The sequence below is a fragment of the Dendropsophus ebraccatus genome, chromosome 6, assembly GCF_027789765.1.
Source record: "Dendropsophus ebraccatus isolate aDenEbr1 chromosome 6, aDenEbr1.pat, whole genome shotgun sequence".
NCBI classification, from domain to species: domain Eukaryota; kingdom Metazoa; phylum Chordata; class Amphibia; order Anura; family Hylidae; genus Dendropsophus; species Dendropsophus ebraccatus.
The window spans coordinates 33580798-33605579 of record NC_091459.1 but is presented as its reverse complement, the minus strand read 5'-3'; the positions used below and the strand labels follow the sequence as shown (position 1 = coordinate 33605579).

Below are 24782 nucleotides of genomic sequence, written 5' to 3'. Positions count from 1 at the left end.
TTGCAAATTGGCAAAAACGGCCATGATTAGTACAAAACTTATGTTGTGTGAACATAGCCTAATGCTGTACTTGGCTATCTCAGCTATGCAGCTTTTATAGAGGGTGGATGGAGCCGGGACACACATGCACCTCCGTTCTGACTGGAGATTTGGGTCCCAATTCCCAGCTGTCAGACCCCCACCCCCCTCATCTGATAGAATCTCCATCCTGGGGATAGGGGATAGCTTTGTGAATTGGGACAAGCCCCTTTAATGGGCTTCTGGCATGGCACTCAGCAATTTATTAGACAAATATGCACAAAAGCTTCCAGTGTGAACAGACAGAGCTGGAGGTGAGCCGCACAAAATTCCCCTGATACAGTATCACTTAGTAGTGTATACACATCCTGATATGGCTTATAATGTTACAGATAGCTAAGCGGGATGCAGTCTAGTTAGTTGTTTTCCTCCCTTTTCTCTTTCTCTCTCTCTCTCTCTTTTTTTTTTTTTGGGTAAAGTCCAAACGTTAGATGTAATAGTTACATGTAATTTAAACCCCTTGAAAGAAATATAGTATTTCAATCTAATGGTACAGTTTGGTTTCCCATTGTATTACAAATGTAATCTATTGTATATTAAGCCTTTTTTGGGGACTTAAAGGACAACTCCCGCGGGACCCCCCCCCAAAAAAACAAAACACAGACACCATACTCAGTATCCCTCCGGTGACGATCGCCACTCCATTCGCCCGCCGTCCGCCTCACCGTCACCGCCGTCCAGCGATGTCTCTGACTTCCGGGTCCTGGCGATGGAAAAGGCTGCCAGTGTGCTTGCGCACCGGCAGCCTTTTCATTGGCTGGAGCGCATCACATGGCTTCCAGCAACCTCACCCAATCAGGGCTGACGAAGCTGGAAGCCATGTGATGCGCTCCAGCCAATGAAAAGGCTGCTGGTGCGCATGTGCACCAGCAGCCTTTTCCGTCCCATTCACTCTCTATGAAGACGCCGAGGAGGAAGAAGACCCGGACCGCCCCCCGGCTCTGACGTCGTCGTCACCAGATGCCGCCCGGGAGAAGAGGACCGTGACGATCGTAATAGGTAATGTATATATTCTTTAACTTCCGGGCGGGGGGGTCGGGGGTCCGAAAGTGGGGGAAGGGGGCCAGACCGGGTATTTAACCACATTACAAAGTTATATAACTTTGTAATGTGTGTTAAATAAGCTAAAAAAAAATTTCGTGGGAGTTGTCCTTCAAGGACCAAAATATTTTTTAGTTTGTACCTTTCTGCATTTCTACAGCTATGTATTTTTTAAATTATATTTTTACTATTTTTGTATAGTGGGAAAGTTTTTAGCTCCCCCTTTTTAATAATAATTAGAGATGTGCAACCCTTGAGCAGTGTGGGTTCATTTGAGGTGTGAGGCATGAGGCATTTCATTACCGGTGGCTGAAGAAGTTGGATGCGGCCCTAAGGCTGCCTGGAAAACATGGATACAGCCATAGGTAGAGACACCATTAATCAGATGTCCCACGCTCGGGTTCTCTCATCTCTTGTAATACTGTGATTACAGCTTCCCTTTTATGATTGATCACTGAGAAGTAGGTGTGTGCCACAGGCTGCAAATGGGGGAATATCGTTTTAGATGTCAAGGCAAGCCAGGGAATTGTATGTTTTAAAAAAAGGAGTAGTCCCTACAGTTGACAAATCCTGCTTCTGACGTGAGCCCTTTCCTGCATGAAAATGACTGGGCTCATGTAATTACTTCAAGTATTAGTCATAAGTCAAAGTATACAATTGAAAACATTACACAAAAAGAAAATAAAACTTAAAAAAGTGAAACCGCAGTTGTTTTGCAGAGCATTTTTTTGACCATATACTTTCCCGATGTCGTCAGGCACCCATCTAAATATCTAAGGGGAGATTTATCAAACATGGTGTAAAGTAAAACAGGCTCAGTTGCCCCTAGAAACCAATCAGATTCCACTTTTCATTCCTCACATTCCTTTCATTCCTCCTCTTTGGAAAATGAAAGGTGGAATCTGGTTGCTAGGGGGCAACTGAGCCAATTCTACTTTACACCAGTTTGATAAATCTCCCCCCTAGTCTCTAGGGATCAACACCAAAGGTGTTCTGGAATTCTGTCATAATGACAATAATGTTGTTGTATCGTCAGTGGTCAGCTCCCACCGCCATATTGTTACTTCCTGTTAAATGTCACTGAAATTCTATGTGAATTTTGGGCCTGATAAGTATAGCCTCCACCTATTTTTGCTGCTGTTCTGGAACGGATGGGAACATTTAGACCTTGCGGGAGATTTATCACACATGGTGTAAAGCAAAACTGGCTCAGTTGCCCTTAACAACCAATCAGATTCCACCTTTCCTTTTCCAAAGAGTCTGTGAGGAATGAAAGGTGGAATCTGATTGGTTGCTAGGGGCAACTGGGCCAGTTTCACTTTACACCATGTTTGATCAATCTCCCCCATTATGTCTTTATTCACGTCTCCTACATCATTGTATAATGATTAGAGATAAGCGAACCTGGAGCATGCTCGAGTCCATCCGAACCCGATCGTTCGGCATTTGATTAGCGGTGGCTGATGAAGTTGGATAAAGCCCTAAGGCTATGTGGAAAACATGGATATAGTCATTGGCTGTATCCATGGTTTCCAGACAACCTTAGAGCTTTATCCAAGTTCAGCAGCCACCGCTAATCAAATGCTGAACGATCGGGTTCGGATTGACTCGAACCCGAACCCGGTTCGCTCATCTCTAATAATGATATGTTCTGTCATTGTAGTAGTTTAGAAAATGTTAATAAAAATATATATTTTTTTTAAATACACCAGCAACAAAGTATTGTGTATTAGTATGTTTTGGTGTTTCCTTGTTTTCTTTTCTTTTTTTCCTTGTTTTTGTTTTAGACTCGAAAACCTATTAAATCTTACCTTTTAGCTATATGCTTGTATCTCTTACTTATTAGACCCTATGCATACTGTATGTGGTGCATGTGTGTCTAGTTGTATATTTAATGGCTTTGTGCTATGCCTTGTTCAACATTTGCTCATTTGTCCATTTCATTTATGTCCGTGTTCAGTAAATATTTTTAGCTGCTTGTCATCCATTTTATAAGAAATAGTTGCCGTCTATCTCAATTGTCCATCCGATAAGAGATTCATAATTGGAATGCTTTTAGGTTCAGTGCATCCATGAAAACAGTAAATAACACGTCTGATTGACCGCAGTGCTGCAGGTACTGCCTGTTCTCCCCATAATTGGCTAGATTTGTTTCATAATTGGCTGTATTGGAGGTCTCCGAGTGGAGCTGACAAGTAATTTACCTGTTTATTGTAAATGGAGGCAGAATGGAGGACGTTCTCTTAAAGGAGCACTGCTCACCCAGCTCATCAGTCGCTGTCAATAGTTTTCATGTTTCTTCTCACTGGCAGCTTTCTTTGCAAAGGTTAATTTATATATGTGGATGTTTCGTCTTCATTTTATATACGGTATGTATGTTTAATGGGGTGCCAACTTTTTTTACTTTTTTTTTACTCTGTTTTGTCAATCAAAGTAATGCTTATAAAAATGTTTAATTGTTGTAAAGGCGGAGATGTGTCTTCATGTGTTGCAGCAAGCCATTGAAAGGCATATAATAGAATACACATTAAAGTGTCACTGTTTTTTTTTTTTTAAGAAACTTTGTAATGGGGTTTATTAGGCAAATATGCCATTATCTGAATTCAAAAAGACTGTCCCCAGCCCCCATCCACTGCTCATTATCAGGTAATCTCGACTCTTTTACAACGGTCGAGCCCTGTGTAACCTATGGAGAGGGGAGGAGGGAGAAAAGTCGCCAGCAGAGAGCAGAGAACAAAGGATTACAGAGTAGGACCTGTGTGAAAGCCTGTATTCAGAGGTCAGAGCGGTCAGTGCTGACCTCAGAGGAGATAGCCCGGTGATGTAGCTGTAAATTAACTCTTTGTTGTCCTGTTATGGTGCCTCATCTCCCTCCAACCCTCCCCTCTCCAAAGAGAACAATGAAGACAGGGGGAGAGCTTCAAACTGCTTTTTCATGATAAAAATGCATTTTTTGGCTAATAAATCCATTTACAAAGTTTCTTACAATCGCTTGTATTATTGATTTCTGCAAAAATAATTTAAACAACAGTGACACTTTAAGCATCCTTTAAACATACAGGATCTGCAGCAGATTTGATGTCACAGCTCTAATACCATTCATAATAAAAAAAATAAAGCCAGTGGCACTCACGTATCTAAAATGGTAGATGCATGGGAGGGAGATGGGAGTGCTGGTGAGCCCATCCAGCAGCGACGGCCCATTTTGTGTCCTTCCGGCACTTTGTCAAGCTGTCGCAGATCTAATGCTGCAGATTTTTTGCTGTGTACTAGGGATGGTCCGAACCTGCCAAGGTTTGGGTTCGTACGAACCCGGACTCTCGGCAATGATTCCCGCTGTCTTAATCCTCCGTGCAGAGGGTGGATACGGCGGGAGGACCGCCTGGAAAACCAGGATACAGCCATAGGCTGTATCCCAGTTTTCCAGGCGGTCTTCCCGCTTTATCCACCCTCCCCACGGAGGTTTAAGACAGCGGGAATCATTGCCGAGAGTCGGGGTTCGTACGAACCTCGGCAGGTTTGGACCATCCCTACTGTGTACCATCATTTAGTTACAATAAATTGACATCTCTAGCTTCAAATCTGGGGCATGAAATCTGCAGCAGATCAAGTACGCTAATATTTAATGACTAAAAATTCTAAGTCTTGCTTAAACTTCGGTTTCCCACTAAACATAAAGACTGTTTGTCTAGTGTCAAAATGGAAGTCAGATTTCCACTAGTGAGTGCAGCATTATCACATAAAGTACACTAACACCCCACCCCACACACACACACACACACACACACACACACACACACACTCCAGATCCAGTGTGGCGGCCACTTCAGAATCTCTGCTGGAAGATCCTGTACACTGCACAGAACACCGCAGCTAGGAGCTGACCAGTCATATGGCTGCTGGGGCCCCTGACTGACTGCGGGGTCATCTTCCTGCCCTGTGAATGCACATAAGTTGTGAAGCAGTGCCGTCAGGGAACTCCAATACTTTTAGGGCTGGTGCTTTATCACATTTTGCCCTATAGTTAAAGCAAATTAACAATTTGGTGATCCAATTGCCGCAGTCCTTTTTTAAAAAAAGAAAAACTGCCAACTATTTCCCACAATAGGTGCCGTTTTCTTCATGTTCACTGCACCGCTCTATGCAGTGGAGGCAGGCCCTGCACCCCAGTGTAACAGTATTTCCTCGGTGACGTGCCAGGCTTGATTCTAATGGAGGTGCAGAAAACAAAACAGATTGCGGGAACCGGGCGACATTTTGAAAAAAGGATTATGCCACCGGGATCTCCCTGCCAGCAAGGTAGAAAAAAAAAAAATAATTAGACTGATGTATAAAACAACCATATTATCACCTGAATAGGTGTTCTTATGGGCAAGGAATCATAGCTTTAGCAATTTGGTTACTTTCTTTCTGTTGGACGTCTGTTAGGGAGCTAGAGAGGTTCATAATCTACCTGAATGACAAATGAATTAGAAATTACCCAAGCGTGTTTATATAGATGGCATGACGAAGATTGAAATAAAAAAAATAAAAAAAAAGACCTAGAAACACAAAAAGACTGTGAAGACTGATTGATGAAGAAAAGTTTGATGATTGATTGATGAAGAAAAGTTTAGATGCTTATGCAAGATCAATTTTAAAAAATCAACTTTGAAGAAAGTTATTGTATGTCTGTAAAGAGGTACTTCCCCCCATACTTATCAGCTGCTGTATGTCCTGAAGGAAGTGATGTTGTTTTCTTTTAAGTCTGACACATGCTAGTAGTCTGTGGAAATTTGGAAAGCTGATGTGACACCTACAGAGAATTTCTGTATTACAATATTGAGAGAAATGTATACCAACCTTTTCTTATGTGTATTTTACACCTGATTCTTTTTATGATCCATACCCCCAGCACTGATACCACTGGGATTCTTGAAACAATAAAACATATATAATCTTATGGTTCTGTGATTTCTCTTGGAATGAACATTGTCACTGACTAATTGGCTCAATTACAGATTAAGTATGCTTTCAATCACATGTGACCTCCTTCTTCCTTTTGGTTTTGGAAAGCATGTTCTTGAATTTTTATTATAGATTATGCTAGCAAAGCTGTATTGTGAGATTTTTTTCCCCCCTAGCATTAGAGTATTAAAGAGGTACTCCAATGTCGGGTAAAAGAAAAAAGTGGAGTAGCACATAGCATTGTTTACCCAGCTGCCCCAGTTCTAAAAACAACCAAGTATCCATTTGCTTGGCAAATATATAACGCTCCCTCCTACTGTGTTATACAATTCCCAGAATGCATTGTTTTCCCTCCGCTCTCCATTACAGCCACTTCACTCTGCCCATTCCTCTTCCACATCACTTCACCAGTTGCCAGTTCACTGCCAAGAACTGTTGCAGAACTTTTCAGTACACCGCAGACCACAGCTATGCAGTTAGTAAGTCTGCAGCACCTGCTGCATTCATTGGCTGTTGTAGTATCAAGTAGCACAAGGCATCATGCTGTAAACATGCCTCATTCTTCTCTATATGTCCCAATAAAGATATGTGTGTGTATATAGATGTAGGTTGTAGGGGCCGGGCAGAGGTGATGACATCACTGAGCGGGCTTCAGCTCAAAGCAAGATCCAGCCAAGCTTCCTGACTCAACAGAGGATGGTTGATTGTCTTGGGGAAGAGGGAGGAGCTGGAGAGTTGCTGAGACAATACCACACTAAAAGTAAAAGGACTATACATGTTCCTGCAGTGTCTGACTAGGGACGCTAAGACCTTGTGGTTGTCATGGTGGGAAAAAATGGATAAAAATTTCTGTATGCAATACTGATGCTGGCAGCCTGATATTAAGGTAGGGTTAGAGTGGCATCAGGTGATGATAGTTTGATTGTTGGATGTGTTTCAGCGATCCTCTGTTCCTTTCTTCAGAAGTGTATGTATATATATATATATATATATATATACAGTGATACCTTGGTTTAAGAGTAACTTGGTTTAAGAGCGTTTTGGTTTAAGAGCTCACAGTTTTTCAAAATTGTGACTTGGTTTAGGAACATTGCTTTGGTTTAAGAGCTCCCTGTACTGGATGGGAGCGTGAGTGGAGGAGGGGCATGGTCTGCATAGCGGGGTCTACAGGCCTGTATTCTAACCCAGGAAGTCTCCCTTACCTTCCAAATCATAGCAGATCCACTTCAGGCTGGGGCTTACATCAGAGGACAGGACGGTGGAGGTAATCTCTCCATAGCTGTAACCTCTCTTCCCAGACCGAGTGCTGCATGTATGTGCCCCCATCTGCCCTGCTCATTCCTTCCTGCTCCCTGCAGTCTCTGTCATCCCTTGTGTTTCCCATCCTCCCCATTACTGTACAGTAACTTATAATATCACATATTCTGCTGTTTCTGAATGTTTGTTTCATCTGTTCTACATGTTATTCAGAATAATAAATCTTTATTTTTGGGGTGTGGAACCAATTGTCTGTTTTTTTATGACTTCTTATGGGACAATTTGCTTTGGTTTAAGAGTGGATTTGGATTACAAGCACGGCCCCGGAACGAATTATGCTCGCAATCTAGAGGCCATCTTATTTTATATAGGTTCTGACCCCGATTGACCCCTCTTTTTTCCCCCCTTGGTTTTGTAAAGTTTCAGGGGTACTCTGTGTTCTCATTAATTGTACCCTGTATCCAATCAGCTATTAGCTGTACTGTGTGAAGCCTGTTTCACTTGTTCCATGCACAAACTGTTTTTATGGACTTTGTTTAATGGACCAGACTTCAGAACTCCCGGCCTCATCATTCATGATGATGCTGTGAACTCTGTAATCGTTAAATGTTCGTGCTACTGCATTGTACTTAGCACTCATTTGTTTTTACTATGCAAGTATTTGTGTGAAATATCTAATAACATAGATTCTGTTAAATTATACAAATGCTTGTTAATGTATATTCTCTCTTTTTTTTTTCTTTCTTGCAGCTATTTGAACTACTTGGACCTGAAGGATTTACAGTCATAGAAGTTCTCCTGCAACAGAGGCAAAAAATTGTGGCTAAATCCATTAACTGGCAAAATGATAACAGGCAATATAATGTTTCAGGTAGGGAAGATAAAAGAAATAAAACATCACATAGCCTATTTCCAGCCGTAAAGTACTGTTTGTCAGCATCCTTGGTACCACATGAAAATGAAGTTTGCAAAACTCCTGCACCGTATGCATATTTCCTCTATGTAGGCTTTGGGACAGGCCTCAAGTCTGAAGTGGTCATGAATCAAGAACAAACTAATGGTGTCCACCAAAAACATTTATCATATATGGGGGTATATCAACTGGTGCAAAGGGCCACATAGACCCCAATTTCTTCTGTATAAGTGTTAGGATGTAACTTTTTTAGGAAAAAATAATTGTATAATTATTAGGGGGGAAAAATTGTATAATTGTTTAGGGGGAAAAAAGGTGTATAGAACAAACATGGTTTAAAAGCCCACTACCACCTACAACTGCTAATTATGCTTCAATACATAATGGGGGAGATTTATCAAACGTGGTGTCAAGTGAAACTGGCTCAGTTGCCCCTAGCAACCAATCAGATTCCACCTTTCATTTTCCAAAGAGTCTGTGAGGAATTAAAACTGGAATCTGATTGGTTGCTAGGGGCAACTGAGCCAGTTTCACTTTACATCATGTTTGATAATTCTCCTCGTTGTTCTCTCTCAGTGAACCTGCCTGACGTAATACAATTACAGTACAGTAACCTCAGACTACCTATAAATAATAATAACACAGTTGTGGGGTAGGTGAATGAAAAATTTTGGAACACTTCACCCTGACAACTAGTTTTGCTCCTACATAAGGCGTCATTGGTTGCAGGCAAGTACTGGGCGGTCCTTAGATTCAAAGTAGTCATGGTCCTAAAGAAGAGTCTGAAATAATGCCAGTGTAAGTGTTATTCTCAGTTTAAGAGCCTGCAGTGCCAGAGAGGGTCCGCCCTGTAATGGCATCAGCGCTCAGGCATCATAATGGGGCGGCCCCTCTCTGCCGCTGCAGGCTCCTAGACTGAGAATCACAACTAGAGGTCCGTGATTCCAGCCACTTTTCATGCGCCATCCATGGCTACTTTGGACCTGAGGACCGCCCTAATATCTGCATAGAGGTAATTTGCATATGACACAGGAGTTTTGCAAACTTTTTTTTTTTTTTTTTTGGGGGGGGGGGGGGGGGGGTGTTAAGAAGGGATGCTGACAAACAGTACTTATGGCTGGAAAGAGTACTGCAAGCTGTATTATGCTATATTGATAGGTTATATGACGTTTTCCAGGTGATTAATTTCCTTTAAAGCGACTCTGTACCCACAATCTGACCCCCCCCCCCCCAAACCACTTGTACCTTCGGATAGCTGCTTTAATCCAAGATTTGTCCTGGGGTCCATTCGCCAGGTGATGCAGTTATTGTCCTAAAAAACAACTTTTAAACTTCAAACGGGAGTATCTGTGCCCTAACTTTGCACCACCCCTCGGTCCCTCCTCCCCACCCTCCTCATCATTAGGAATTTTTCAGGCAGATTGCCTACTATTCCCCACCTGTTTCAGCACGGCACATGGGCTGGATCGTTAAGCAGCTGTGCAGTGTTCAGCATGGAGAAAATGTTCCAGTCGCATTCCTAATGATGAAGAGGGTGGGGAGGAGGGACCGAGGGGTGGTGCAAAGTTAGGGCACTGATACTCCTGTTTGGCACTGGCTGCAAGTTTAAAAGTTGTTTTTTAGGACAATGACTGCATCACCTTCCGAACGGATCCCAGGACAGATCTTGGATTAAAAGCAGCTATCTGAAGGTACAAGCGGTTTGGGGGTGTCAGATTGTGGGGATAGAGTCGCTTTAACTGTGAATCTTGGACATTCTGTGTTCACCTGTACTTCTCTTTGTCTCAACTGATGTTGAAAAATATTTAATATATATACACGCACACACACACAAACTTGTTTTATATAAAATTATATTTCTGCATTCATCCTGCATGTGTTTGAGTCTATCTATTTGACCAGAAGCTATTCCTCTTGGTCACTTGACGGTAACTTAGTTTTATTGTGGCCAGATGATCAATCAGATGTGCTTTGTGTGCGCCTTTCTGTAGTCACTGCATTTTAATGGATGAAAGCTGCTTTGCATTTGGATTACAGTTAAGGAAACCTGTTTCTTTCTGCCAGCTCGTGTCAACAATCAATCTGCAGCTATCAGGGCAACAGTATATCATGTCTTCTTGATTTCCCATTAGGATGCCTTTCTACCTATTGCCGTCAGTTATCCTTTGTCTTAATAAAGCTGTCGTCTTTCAGTTTTACCCTTCAGGTAGAGATTCACTACCTCCTTTGCACTAATTTGATCGTACATCCTCCTCTTCCTTCTGCTATTCTTCTGATTCACCTTTTCTCAGCCTTTCTATCTATCTTATTTTATTTTGTTCTTGGCCTCTCTCGTTCTTGTCATGTCTCTTTCACATCTCTAGCCCTTTGTTCACATTCCTAGAGAAAGGTGAGTTGTTTATATTGCAGCAAATGTATTTCCAATGTTAGGCCTGTACTCTGCAATTATCAAGAAGAAATGTTACACCATAATTGATACCAGAGCCAGGAAGGTTAGCAACTCCGACCTGCAGATGGGGATAGAACGTTTATCTCCTGCTCTTATTTGTACATCTTTGACTCTACTCCTTGACTTTTGCTTGTTCATGAACTACATTGTATTTCTCCTTATTGTGTTGCTTTTGGTATTATTCTTACTTTTGTATGAGGCTATGTTTGGCTCTTCTCATCTCCTTTTCTGTACACCACCCCCCTGATGTTGCAACTTTTAGCTGACTCTTCATTCTTACGGTCTTGTTCCCATAGGTCGTGTTCACAGATCTTGGTGTGTATTTGTTTTTCTGAATACACTCATAAGTGCCTCACCAGTTTTCGTCAGTATCTGTCTTCAAATAACTTGATTTATTTTAACCTTTTCAGTTGGCAAAAATGTAAAACCAATGACGTTCTATGTACTGTTGGAAAAGTGCTTAGAATACTTAATTGACGTACAGAAACCTATGCATATACACCCCTGAAGCATGTATTTATTAAAGCTATTTTTACCACCAGGTACATTGCTATGGGCTTTTTACATTAACAGACTGGCGCGGAGATGCCTATGGTGCAGTCCTCTTTTTGAACCGGTTTCCTTGGAAAACGCTGGTCTATTCCCGAGCACTGGCCCAGCAGGGGGTGGGCCCACCGTGCTCCAGTGTGATGAAACCACTCCCATCAGTGACGCGGCTCCATTAGAATCAATGGAGCCACATAACAGAGTGGAGATCGTCACACCGGGGGCCGACAGGCCAGCACCCGGTGCTTCATCCCTGGCCAGTGCTCTGGAATAGACCAGCGCCGTGTGTGGGAACTGGGCAGCTGTTCAAAAAGGGACCTTGGCATCCCTGCGCCGAGACCGTACCTGGTCGAGTTATAAAGATGTAAAAAAGTGTACCCATCAGTGGAGCAGCGGCTATAAAATGGTGCTGACAGCTGGATGTTTTTAAGGACATTCAAGGACCAGCACCAGTGGCATTTTACCTTAAAGGAGAAGTTCAGGCACAGACTTTTTTTTCTCAAAACTGCCGGGGAGGAGGTGGCTGCACATAACAACATGCACTTACCTCTCCGGCTCCAGCACTGGCATCCGCTGTCCTCCAATCTGGTCCCCTCTGAGACCTAGAAGTGATCGCGGACAGCGGACCCCAGAGCTGGCTATTTAAAAAAAAAAAAAGTCTGTGCCTGGACTTCTTAAATAATCTAATAATAATTTACTTACTGAGTGCCTCCCCCCCCCCTTTTTTTTTTTTTAGAATATCGTAAAAAGAATTCTCCCGACGGTGGGAAACCAAACTATGGCTGTCAAGTCACCGTCCAGTCTGAACAGGAAAAGCAGCTCATGAAGCAGTATCGACGAGAAGAAAAACGCAGTGCCAGACGAGAAAAACGAGTAGGCGAGGATGGAGAGACTTCTGGTGAAGGACTAATAGGTTTTGATCCGAAAGAACTGCGGATGCAAAGGTAATAAATGCCAAAAGCTGAAAAATGTTTCAGCTGTAATTGGTACTTTAATGTATCCTAATCATTTATTTTCCTTAAGTTCAGCTTTTGGAGATTACACGATTTCATCTTCAGGTCACGTCTTAGCACAAGTATAGAATTTTTTTTTTCTCTATGAAAACCTAATTTTCTAGGATAAGAAAGCAGTGATCTGCTTAATTAGAATCTGCTTGGTCGCTTTCACGCGGTTTAGAAATGCAGATTAAGGAGGTAAGCTATCTTCCTTAGGTGCTCTGTACACACCACTAGTTTAAGATTTATGAAGTCTGTACTAAATGCATTGAAACTATCTGTTTTTCCTCTGGAGATTAATGGTTGCTATTTTCTATGTTGTCATCTTGAAATATAGGGAAAAAAGGGAAAGCAAATAAGGCGTTGCATTGCTGCAGTGAAGGAAAAAAAAAAAACGAGCCTTGTTGGCTTTTTAAATATTGAACCCATAAAACGTGTGATCTCTACATTGTTATGTGACATAGAGTTGGGGACAAGAGCCCTGTAAATAAGAACATCTCTGCGGTTATTGAGTTGCCAATGCCTACAAATTATGCCTATAATTTGCTGCAGTTGTTATTGGGAGTGTGCTGTTTTTTTTTATTTTTTATTTTTTTACTTACTTGCTGACCTCTTTGTTTTAAAGCAGGTGAATTGCTAAATTGACTGTGACACTCACACCAGACTGCTGCATAAACTCCCACCTCTTTCCTGTGCTTTATCTTGTTAGGGTCACCCCAGAGACTTCATTCTAGGGAGCACTATGCAAAAATATATTTCTGCTGTAATATCAGTCACCAGTTTTATGTCTCATTGCGAATCTCCGAATATCCTGCAGTTGGTCAGCAATGTAGCTAAAATGGTCACATATCAGCCTTGTTGTTTACATTGCATTTTGGTTGGTGTTTTCTACCTTTACAGTTTTATGCTCTTTGCGCAACCTTATATCTCGGTGCAAAATTTTTTGCTTATTATCGGAGTATAGTAACGTCAATAAAATGTGTATGGTTTTTAATGAAAAAATATGTTGACCGATATGTTCAGGCCGATAATTGTTAAGTGTAATAGCACATGTTGAAAGGCCACGATCAGTCAACATGCACAATGTCGGCTGATCATTGGATTTCAGCATGCTGAAAGAGCATGGGGATCAGCAACGGGGATCAGCAGCAGCAGGCTTCCGCTGACTTCAATGGGCCACCCGAACAAGCTAAGGTTTGTTCAGGCGTCCCCTACCGCTGCTCCCCACTCGCTGTCTGTGTGTGTAATTGTAAAGGCAGCAAGCGGGGAACAAGGGAAGAGCAATCGCTGAGCTGACAGGTTGGCGCTCACTTCCCCTAGATTATCGTGCAGTGTACTACATGCTTTACTGCTTTGCTTATTCTCATTATTTGTCTTGATCAGAACATCTTTGTTACCGTTTATTTTATTTTTTTGTTTGTGTTTTTTGCTGCAGGGAACAGGCACTATTAAACGCTCGAAACATGCCAGTTTTGAGTAGAGAAAGAGACTATGGTGAGAGAGTTGTGTATCCACACGTTTATGACGCGTATGCTGAAGCCATGAAGACGTCTGCATTTGTTGGTGGAGCTAAGGTATGCTTACAGCTGACTTTTTATTTATTTATTTTTGTCTCGAAAAATAGAAAATAACTTTGGCTAATAGTATTTTGTTAATTATTTTAGCTGCTTCTGCCAGAAGGTATTGAAAGGGAAAACAACAAAATGTATGAAGAAGTGAAGATCCCTGTCACCGAACCAATGCCTATAGGTCTGGAAGAGAAGCCGGTCTACATTAAAGACCTGGATGAGGTTGGTTTGGTTATTAATAGAGATTATCGCGATTATCGAGCATGCTGGAGTTTATCCAAACCTGAGCGTTCGGTATTTGATTAGTAGTGGCTTCTGAAGTTAGATAAAGCCCTAAGGCTATCTGAAAAAGATGGAAATAGTCATAGGCTGTATGCATGTTTTCCAGACAGACTTATGCCCCTATTCCACAGGTCGTTTAGAGGAGCAAACGAGCGCTCTCAGCGCTCGTTTGCTCCTCGTTCCCCGCTCGCTGCCGCTGCTATTCAGCGCGGCTGCAGCGAGCGGGTGAGTGCGGGAGGGGGCGGCGGGGACCTGCGGGGGGGCTGCCCGGGGGATCGCTGATCGTCCGGGCAGCCCATAGGATATAGCAGCGTCTGCTGCCGATGCTCCTATTCAACGGAGCGACGGCAGCAGATTGTTGCTATATCAGTCGCTTGTTTTTCAACATGTTGAAAAACAAGCGACTGCAACGATCAGCCGACATGAACGATGTCGGCTGATCGTTGCACTCTATTCCACGGGACCTGAAAGCGTTCACTCATTTCCATGGAACAATAATCGTTACTAAATAAACGTTTTTCTTCGCTATTTATTCGCTATTGCGTTCGTATCTATTGCGAACGACCAAACGATGTCTTATTCAATGCAAACGATTTGCGAACGTTTTGCGAACGAGCAACGATAAAAATAGGTCCAGGTCTTATAAAGCGATTAACGATTTCTCGTTCGGTCGTTAATCGTTAACTGCATTTCAACCGAACGATTATCGTTTAGATTCGAACGATTTAACGATAATCTGAACGATAATCGTCCAGTGGAATAGGGCCCTAAAGGCTTTATCCAACTTCAGCAGCCCCAGCCAATCAAGTGCTGAACACTTGGGTTCGGACAAACTCGAGAATGCTTGATATTCGCTCATCTCTAGTTATTATCATTTTCTTAATGTGTCAGTAGCGTGTATCACACTATCCTCCTTCCACCCATTCAGGATAGTCAGAGGTCTAGGGTCTGATAAGTGAGGAGGAGTTTAGAGGTAATCTGTCAGCTTCATACAAGGAACAAAGGTTCAGATAGGAAGAAAAAACTACTTTTGTACGTTTTGATGACCTTTTGCAAAGTTGTAAAATCTTGGTTTTCCTTTTAAGCCGAAGTTGCATAGAGGTGGCATGATCCGCAGCAGGCACGCCTCCGCCTTTCCTTTTCCATCATGCATTCATAGAATGATGTACAGGACTCTGCAGTGGAAGCAAAGCCCTGTACATTGATCATGTGGGAAAAGGCAGAAAGGAAGGTTTTTTTTGCTTGTAAACAATTTTTAAGCCATAAATAATGATCCAAATAATGTAATGCACACTTTTCCTAAAAGTGCATGAATGGAAATATATGCCTACTGCAGCCTGTTACACCCTGCGGAGAGCCACTTCAATATGGCTGTCCCTATATTCACTATACTGAAGGAAAGGGAAGGCAGGTGATAAAGAAAAGGGAGAGCCGTTATAGATTGTAAATGACACTTCAGTGTACACATATATAACTGGTGTAGTTATAGAAATGTTTTATAACATGCTCTGCGATTGGCTTTGTCGTTCTCATCCAAGCCCAGTGCAGTGGTCCCTCCTTACTCAACCACAATGTATTCTGGAAGGCTGGCGTTTTGAGAATCAAGTATTTTTTTCCCATAAGAATTAATGTAATGTAGTTTGTTCAAGCATTAACCAATAACTACTGTACTTATAGGTTTTATTTGTAATGTACTATTGAATTACTAGAGTAAAGTAAAATAGTGTACACTGGGACACTCAGACCCCATTGTGAGGTGCCAGCCAGTGCAGCAGAGGGGGAGAACTGAAAGCTCTGGTAGGTGGCAAAGAATTGTATCACCTTGACATGATACCAATAGAACCTGTGCTGTATTGGTGTCACTGTGTGTGATCTGTGGTGTGTCGCAGCATGGCTTTACACAAGATTCCACCTGCTTGAACTGATTTGATTTCAGAGCAGCTTTGGTACTGAGGTACCACTGTGTTTTTGTATAGCTAGACTAGAGATATAGAGGGAAGAGGGGTCTTTGTATGGTATCCCCTAGTAAACAAAGCAAAGGCTTTAAGAGACACGGGGATGAGGGGTGGGGCCGGGGGATTTATCAGTTTTCATGGTGTAAATTTTTAGGATAAATTGCTTATTTGCCCAAACATTTGTCACTTTTGTTGTGTTTTGCGCAAAGATTTGAAAGCACTGATAATTAAAAAAGGGGAACTTAAATTGAAAATACCATCAGGCCCGGGCTGAAGCACTGGAGGCGGGCCGACCCACCCCCAGTGGGAGGAAACCCCTACCACTCTATGATGTGGCTCCATTGATTCTAATGGAGCTACATCTACATCATAGAGAGGTGGGGGTTTCCTCCCTCTGGTGGTGGGTTGGCCCGCCTCCAGTGCTTCAACCCGGGCCTGATGGTACATTGACTGTAACCTAAGGTACTTTCAAGGATCTTTATTTAGTTTATTTGCTGTGTTACAAATATGAAAAAGTATAAAAATGAGATAACAACAGAGCTCTGTGATTGAAAAGGATTTTTTTTTTTTTAGTAAAAAGTAGAGCAAATATGCCAGTACTAGAGATCCGAACCCGAACGATATCGGCATTTCATTAGCGGTGGCTGCTGAAGTTGGATAAAGCTCTAAGGTTGTCTGGAAAACATGGATACAGCCAATGACTATATCCATGATTTCCACATAGCCTTAGGGCTTTATCCAAGTTCAGCAGCCACTGCTAATCAAATGCCGAATGTTCGGGTTCGGATGGACTCGGGCATGCTCCAGGTTCGCTCATCTCTAGACAGGACTCATTGGAGGCGGTGAGAGTCCTGCATACACCCCTCCTCAACCTTCTCAGCAGACACGTCCACACTAACACAGTGAAAGCTGTCAATCACTCTATGGGAGGGGTAAGCAACTCTCTTTCTGTCTCCGACGAGAGTCCTGGTTTTCACATCCTTCTCCAAATTATAAACCAGTATATATCGAAGAGACCCTGCTTTTCTCTGTTTAACGTATCCCTTTAAGTAATCTATTTTCCTTCTTAAAACAACCATGGTTTAGCAAATATATGATGCCCTTTATGGGTGTAAACATCCTTAACTGACTAAGCAGCATCTTTCATCGCTTATATTGCATGCACATTGCCATTTCTGTATGTTGAATAAAATTAAGCAAGTAATTCAGTAGTTCTTAATCCAGGCCAACCAGGCTCTCTAATATTTCCAATGTGCAGTGACTCAGGCCTCGGCTTATGAGCTTCGTGCGTATGCGGGTGCTTTACTAAAATGTCCTTGAGCTTGAAAATAACATCATGAGGACGTATGTGAAGCAACCGAGTATCTGCAATAGCACTTTGCCTGACAGACTTCTTCCATTGAATCAATTTACAAACCATTGATTAGGAGCAGAGAATGGAGTAACATGCACGGACAGGAGATTGCCTAGCACACATTTTAAGAAGCATACTGAAATTGCCTTTGTATGTGCAAGAAATCTGCTCATATACAGATGTCAGACCAAATTAGTAGAGCGGTTTAGTCTTCTTTATAAAAGTGCGTTTATGATGTCCCAGGAGACCCGTTGTAATTCCTACTGACCCACATTCTCTCCATCATTTCAGCCTAGTCTAAAAGGGGTAAACTGTTTTTACAAAGCTTAACTAGGTCTGCCTGCCTTGTTATCTGCCACTTTTCCTGATGGCAAAATTTTACTGTCTGACAGAATGTGAGGGTTTCTTTTGCTTTAACCCCTTCTTGTCATGTGCTATTATGTCACAGGAATGCATTTGCGGGTGATGGTTATATTACACCACGTCACCCTGCTTTAAGGGGCAACATCGGCTATAAATTTGATCCCAGAAGTTTAAAGGGGTTATCCAGCGCTACAAAAACATGGCCACTTTTCCCCCTCTCTTGTCTTTAGATTGGGTGGGGTTTAAAACTCAGTTCCATTGAACTAAATGGAGCTTAATTGCAAACCACACCTGAACTGGAGACAAGAGAGGGGGAAAAGTGGCCATGTTTTGTAGTGCTGGATAACCCCTTTAACCGCTTAGATGTGCTTCGCTCCACAGCATCTAATTGATTAGACATAGAGGGTGTTTCCTATTTCACCGCATGGGTTGCGATTGCAGCACGCTGTTGTGACAGCCAGGGACCAAATGACCACACCCTAACTCTGCTACCTTAATACTGCTTTTAGGGTGTGTGCACACTACGGGATCCACATGCATAAGAGCCTGCGGATTTTGCCGCTTACCCTGCGCGCTCTCGCTTCTATGCTCAGGCAGATTCTGCCGTTTGCCCAAAGAATAGACATGTCCATTCTTTAGGCGGACAGTGTAATCCTCCTGAGCATAGAATAGAGTCTATGGGACGGGCGGAAAGTCAAGCGGGAACACGCAGGGGTGAGCCGCGGGATCTTATCCGCGAGATTTCTCTAGAGTGCACATGCCCAGGCACATGCACAGGGTGCATGCCAGTGTTATGCTGACAGTCATTATACACTGCTCCACAGAAGTACTTCTAGTTTATTGTATGATCAAATTATAAAATTTTCATCACAATTTTTCAAGTTGATTCTTTTAGGGACCTGTTAATTTTAAAAATAAAATTGCGATCCCTGTACGGTACAAACCCCCATAGTTTTTATTGGTTTTCTTGTGATACATATAGTCTTTTGCAATTTTTTTGCGGCTTCTTTGAAGGAAAGGTGACCAAAAACAGCAATACTGCCATTGTTTTTTGGATATTTTTTCTTACGGTGTTCACTGTACAGGATACAGTAATACCGAATATGTAATTCCCCCCCCCCCCCCCCCCCCCCCATTATTTTGTAAATACTTTTTGGAAAGGTGTTTTTCAGTTTTTAGTTTTCTAAAACCCTTTCTTTTATTTACTTATTTTTTAATCCCTTTACCCTATCGGACCCTGCCTGTTGTTGGGCCTCACAGACGTCCATAGCTGGCAGATGCTGAGGCTGTGATTTGGATGCTGATAAGTGATGGGGTATCTAACTCTGATAGAAGAAACAATCAATGTAGCATCTATGGGGTTAAACTTATGGGCATTGGTCTTTGCATCTGTGGCGGGAGCAGCTTCTGAGCCCACAGAATGCCAGTACGTGTACGGCACGCTTCATTAACTGCCTGCCATGTACATGCATGGCGCTGTGCAGCAAGGGGTTAAGAAAAAACTTTTCAGATGTCACACAGACACAGAAGTCATTATTAGTCTCTTGAGAAATCTGTCTCAAATCAGACAGAACATTATGGGGAAATATTATCCATTATTATCCATACAATCTAGGTCAAGCTCACCACAAGAATATATCAAAGAGCTTACTAAGAACAAGAAGTTACAAAATCCTCAATGGTGTGTGTGTGTGTGTATATATGTGTGTATATATATATATATATATATATATATATATATATATATATATATATATATATACACACATATACATACACACACACACCGTGTTTCCTTAAAAATATGACATCCTCCAAAAATAAGGCGCATAGTGGTGGACTATAGAATAGCTTAAAAAAAAGACTCCCCCCTGAAAATAAGGCATCCCCCAATAGGAGGACCCCCACTGCCACCCTCCACCACCATGCCACTAAGGGCTGGGGGAAGGTGGTGGGTTGTCTGGTTATGCTGGTTTGTGATGACAACTACTATACAGTATATAATAAGGGGGAGATTTACCAAACATGATGTAAAGTGAAACTGGCTCAGTTGCCCCTAGCAACCAATCAGATTCCACCTTTCATTTTCCAAAGCGTCTGTGAGGAATGAAAGGTGGAATCTAATTGGTTGCTAGGGCCAACTGAGCCAGTTTTACTTAACACCATGTTCGATAAATCTCCCCCTAGAGGTTCGCTCATCTCTAATACTTACACCATTTCTGTGGACCCGCAGTGCTGCTCTCTAACAGCCACTATATGTCACGGCCTGAATCCTTCTACTGCAACGTTACGACCCAGCTGATTGATTGGCCACTCAGTCAGTGACTGTAGCGGTGTCCCACCCCAGTAACTGATTGGCTAAGCGGGCAATCCAACAGCAAATTGTGATGTTCCATAGGGATGGGTAAGTATACATTCTTTATTATGTTCCCGCACCTCAGGGCTCCAGACTAAAAAATTTACCTAGGAGCCATTGGCTCCTAACCTGAAAAATTTAGGCGCCAAATAGAATATTTGGTCGCCAACATTTTAAAACATGTAAAATTAATGTTATGTTAAATGGGACTTACTGTGTGCAGAGGCCACGGCAGCATCCTCCTCCTTTAGATTCTTTCTTTTCTTAGTTTGAAAACGTTCAACATGGAAACTTGCAACTTGACAACCATATACAGTCTGACTCAGTACTTCAGCTTCACTTGGCTAGCCTTTTAATGAGGCTTACTCTTCTGAACTTGAACTTAAAAGCTTGCAACTTGACAACAATATACAGTCCACTAGAATGTGTGAGGTGGTCTACAAGTCAGGTTCTGAGTCAGTGTATATACATACAGACACTGAGGGAAGTGGTACTGTGCAGTGTATACATACTGACACTGAGGGAAGTGGTACTGTGCAGTCTATACATACTGACACTGAGGGAAGTGGTACTGTGCAGTCTATACATACTGACACTGAGGGAAGTGGTACTGTGCAGTGTATATACACACACACACTGAGGGAAGTGGTACTGTGCAGTGTATACATACAGACACTGAGGGAAGTGGTACTGTGCATTCTATACATACTGACACTGAGGGAAGTGGTACTGTGCAGTGTATACATACAGACACTGAGGGAAGTGGTACTGTGCAGTGTATAAATACAGACAGTGAGGGAAGTGGTACTGTGCAGTGTATACATACAGACACTGAGGGAAGTGGTACTGTGCAGTGTATATACATACAGACACTGAGGGAAGTGGTACTGTGCAGTGTATACATACAGACACTGAGGGAAGTGGTACTGTGCAGTCTATACATACAGACACTGAGGGAAGTGGTACTGTGCAGTCTATACATACATACAGACAGGGGCGGACTGGGCCACCGGGGGACCGGCCCCAAGCAGGAGTAGGCCCCGCCCCCAGTCAGGGAGCACGGTCCCCCCGCATCGGGGGCCCCCGTGCTCCTGCGGGGCCCACTCAGCCGCCGGCACCTTCCCTTCCTTGTGATCGCAAGCTTGCGATCACAAGGGTGCTGCCGCCGCCGCCGCCCCGACAGATGAGCAGCTGCTGGTCCCGGCAGCGTCATCACCACTGAGCTCTGTGCGCGGTGCGGCTGCTAGGACTTCCGGTTCATGTAGCGCATACCGGAAGTCCCAGCCGCTGCGGCGCGCACGGAGCTCAGTGTTGATGGCGCTGTCCAGGACCAGGAGCTGCTCGTCTGTCGGGGAACAGAGGAGAAGAGACCAACGACGGGGGAGCGTGTTGACAGGTGAGTTGAGTTTCGGTTTTGTTTTTTTTATCAAAGGAGGGAGATGGACAACATGAGGGGAGGGGAGAGATGGACAACATGAGGGGGGTGGGGGAGAGATGGACAACATGAGGGGAGGGGAGAGAGATGGACAACATGAGGTGGGTGAGGGAGAGATGGACAACATGGGGAGGAGAGATGGACAACATGAGGGGGGGAGATGGACAACATGAGGGAGAGATGGACAACATGAGGGGGGGGAGATGGACAACATGGGGGGGGAGATGGACAACATGAGGGGAGGGGAGAGATGGACAACATGAGGGGGGTGGGGGAGAGATGGACAACATGAGGGGAGGGGAGAGATGGACAACAGATGGGTGGGGGAGAGATGGACAACATGGGGAGGAGAGATGGACAACATGGGGGGGGGAGAGATGGACAACATGGGGAAGAGATGGACAACATGAGAGGGGGGAGATGGACAACATGAGGGGGGGAGATGGACAACATGGGGGGGGAGATGGACAACATGAGGGGGGGGGGGAGATGGACAACATGAGGGGGGGGGGGAGATGGACAACATGGGGGGGAGAGATGGACAACATGGGGGGGAGAGATGGACAACATGGGGGGGAGAGATGGACAACATGGGGAGAGATGGACAACATGAGGGGGGAGAGATGGACAACATGGGGGGGGGAGATGGACAACATGAGGGGGGAGAGATGGACAACATGGGGGGGGGAGATGGACAACATGAGGGGGGAGATGGACAACATGGGGAGGGGAGAGATGGACAACATGGGGAGGGGGGGAGATGGACAACATGGGGGAGAGATGGACAACATGAGAGGGGGGGAGATGGACAACATGGGGGGGGAGAGATGGACAACATGGGGGACCAGGGGGAGAGATGGACAACATGGGGGACCAGGGGGAGAGATGGACAACATGGGGGACCAGGGGGAGAGATGGACAACATGGGGGGGCAGAGATAGACAACATGGGGGGGAGATAGACAACATGGGGGGGAGATGGACAACATGGGGAGGGGAGAGATGGACAACATGGGGAGGGGAGAGATGGACAACATGGGGGGGGGAGATGGACAACATGGGGAGGGGAGAGATGGACAACATGAGGGGGGGGAGATGGACAACATGGGGAAGAGATGGACAACATGAGGGGGGGGAGATGGACAACATGAGGGGGGAGATGGACAACATGGGGGAGAGATGGACAACATGAGGGGGGGGAGATGGACAACATGAGGGGGGAGATGGACAACATGGGGGGGGAGATGGACAACATGGGGGGGGGAGATGGACAACATGGGGGGGAGATGGACAACATGAAGGGGAGATGGACAACATGAAGGGGGGGAGATGGACAACATGAGGGGGGGGGAGATGGACAACATGGGGGAGAGATGGACAACATGAGGGGGTGGGGGAGAGATGGACAACATGAGGGGGGTGGGGGAGAGATGGACAACATGAGGGGAGGGGAGAGATGGACAACATGAGGGGGGTGGGGGAGAGATGGACAACATGAGGTGGGTGAGGGAGAGATGGACAACATGGGGAGGAGAGATGGACAACATGAGGGGGGAGAGATGGACAACATGGGGGGGGAGAGATGGACAACATGGGGGAGAGATGGACAACATGAGGGGGGGAGATGGACAACATAAGAGGGGGGGAGATGGACAACATGAGGGGGGGGATGGACAACATGGGGAGGAGATGGACAACATGGGGGGGAGATGGACAACATGAGGGGGCTATAGGGGGGAGATGGACAACATGAGGGGGCTATAGGGGGGATGGATAACATGAGGGGGCTATAGGGGGGATGGACAACATGAGGGGCTATAGGGGGGAGATGGACAACATGAGGGGGCTATAGGGGGGAGATGGACAACATGAGAGGGCTATAGGGGGGAGATGGACAACATGAGGGGGCTATAGGGGGGATGGACAACATGAGGGGGCTATAGGGGGGAAATGGACAACATGAGGGGGCTATATGGGGGGATGGACAACATGAGGGGGCTATAGGGGGGGTGGACAACATGAGGGGGCTATAGGGGGGGATGGACAACATGAGGGGGCTATAGGGGGGAATGGACAACATGAGAGGGCTATAGTGGGAATGGAAAACATGAGGGGGCTATGAGGGGGATGGACAACATGAGGGGGCTATGAGGGGGATGGACAACATGAGGGGGCTATGGGGAGATGGAAAACATGAGGGGGCTATGGGGGGTTGGACAACATGAGGGGGCTATAGGTGGCAATGGACAACATGAGGGGGCTATTACTGAGGAATCGACAACATGAGGGGGCCATATGGGGTGAATGGACATGAGGATATCTATATTGAAGAAGGACAACTTGAGGGTGCTATATATATGGGGATGGACAGCATAAGGGGGGTACCTATATGGGGGATGGACAATATGGGGTGCCATTTATAAGGGGGACAACAGAGGGGGGACCATATACTGTAAGGAATATATATATATATATATATATATATATATATATATATATATAGAGTGAGGGCGTACAGGGGCCAATACAGATGTGCAGTTTGTAGAGAGATGAGAATGGTGACATAGTGAGGAGACTTATATGTCTGTCTGGCAGATTCTGTGGATTCGTGGCTCATAGAAGTTCTCATTATGGCCCAGGACGGATGGAGAAGATGAAAAGGGAAGAACTCCGATCAGAGAAGACGTCCCCTGTGAGTCACCTGATATATTTGCACTGTAATGTATATGGTGTATAGAACCTGTGTAGAGCTGTGTCTACCTCTATATGACTGGATGAGGTGATGGTGATCTGTGTACAGTGAATCTTATTCAGTAGCAGTGGTGGTGTTAGTCAGTATGTGGTGGTATTAGTCAGTAGCAGTGGTGGCGTTAGTCAGTATGTGGTGGTATTAGTCAGTATGTGGTGGTATTTGTCAGTATGTGGTGTTATTTGTTGCTTGTAATCCGGTACTGTGTTTTATTGGTCTTAGTATACTAGATTTGGTCAGTAACAATATAGTAACAATATTGGTTGTGGTGTGGCGGTAATATTTTCCCCTTGTATACTGGTATTATTGGTATACAGGATTTGGTCAGTAACAGTATGGCGGTAATATGTATGGTGATAATATTTCCCTCTGATATACTGTTATTATTAGTAATATCACTCTCAGTATACAGGATCTGGTCAGTAACAGTATGGCGGTAATTGTGGCGGTAATATGTATGGTGATAATATTTCCCGCCTATATAATGGTATTATT

At 44.2% G+C, this 24782-nt stretch overlaps 1 protein-coding gene across 4 annotated transcripts in view; it reads left to right on the top strand.

Moving 5' to 3' along the window:
* Positions 1-24782, top strand: part of ASCC3 (activating signal cointegrator 1 complex subunit 3) — a 522423-nt gene that overhangs the window by 101618 nt on the left and 396023 nt on the right. For all 4 annotated transcript variants that reach the window (XM_069974770.1, XM_069974767.1, XM_069974768.1 and 1 more), the window contains 4 exons: positions 8074-8194; positions 11968-12175; positions 13662-13800; positions 13891-14016. In XM_069974770.1, the coding sequence (XP_069830871.1) occupies positions 8074-8194; positions 11968-12175; positions 13662-13800; positions 13891-14016 (594 nt within the window). The remainder of the gene's footprint in view (positions 1-8073; positions 8195-11967; positions 12176-13661; positions 13801-13890; positions 14017-24782) is intronic.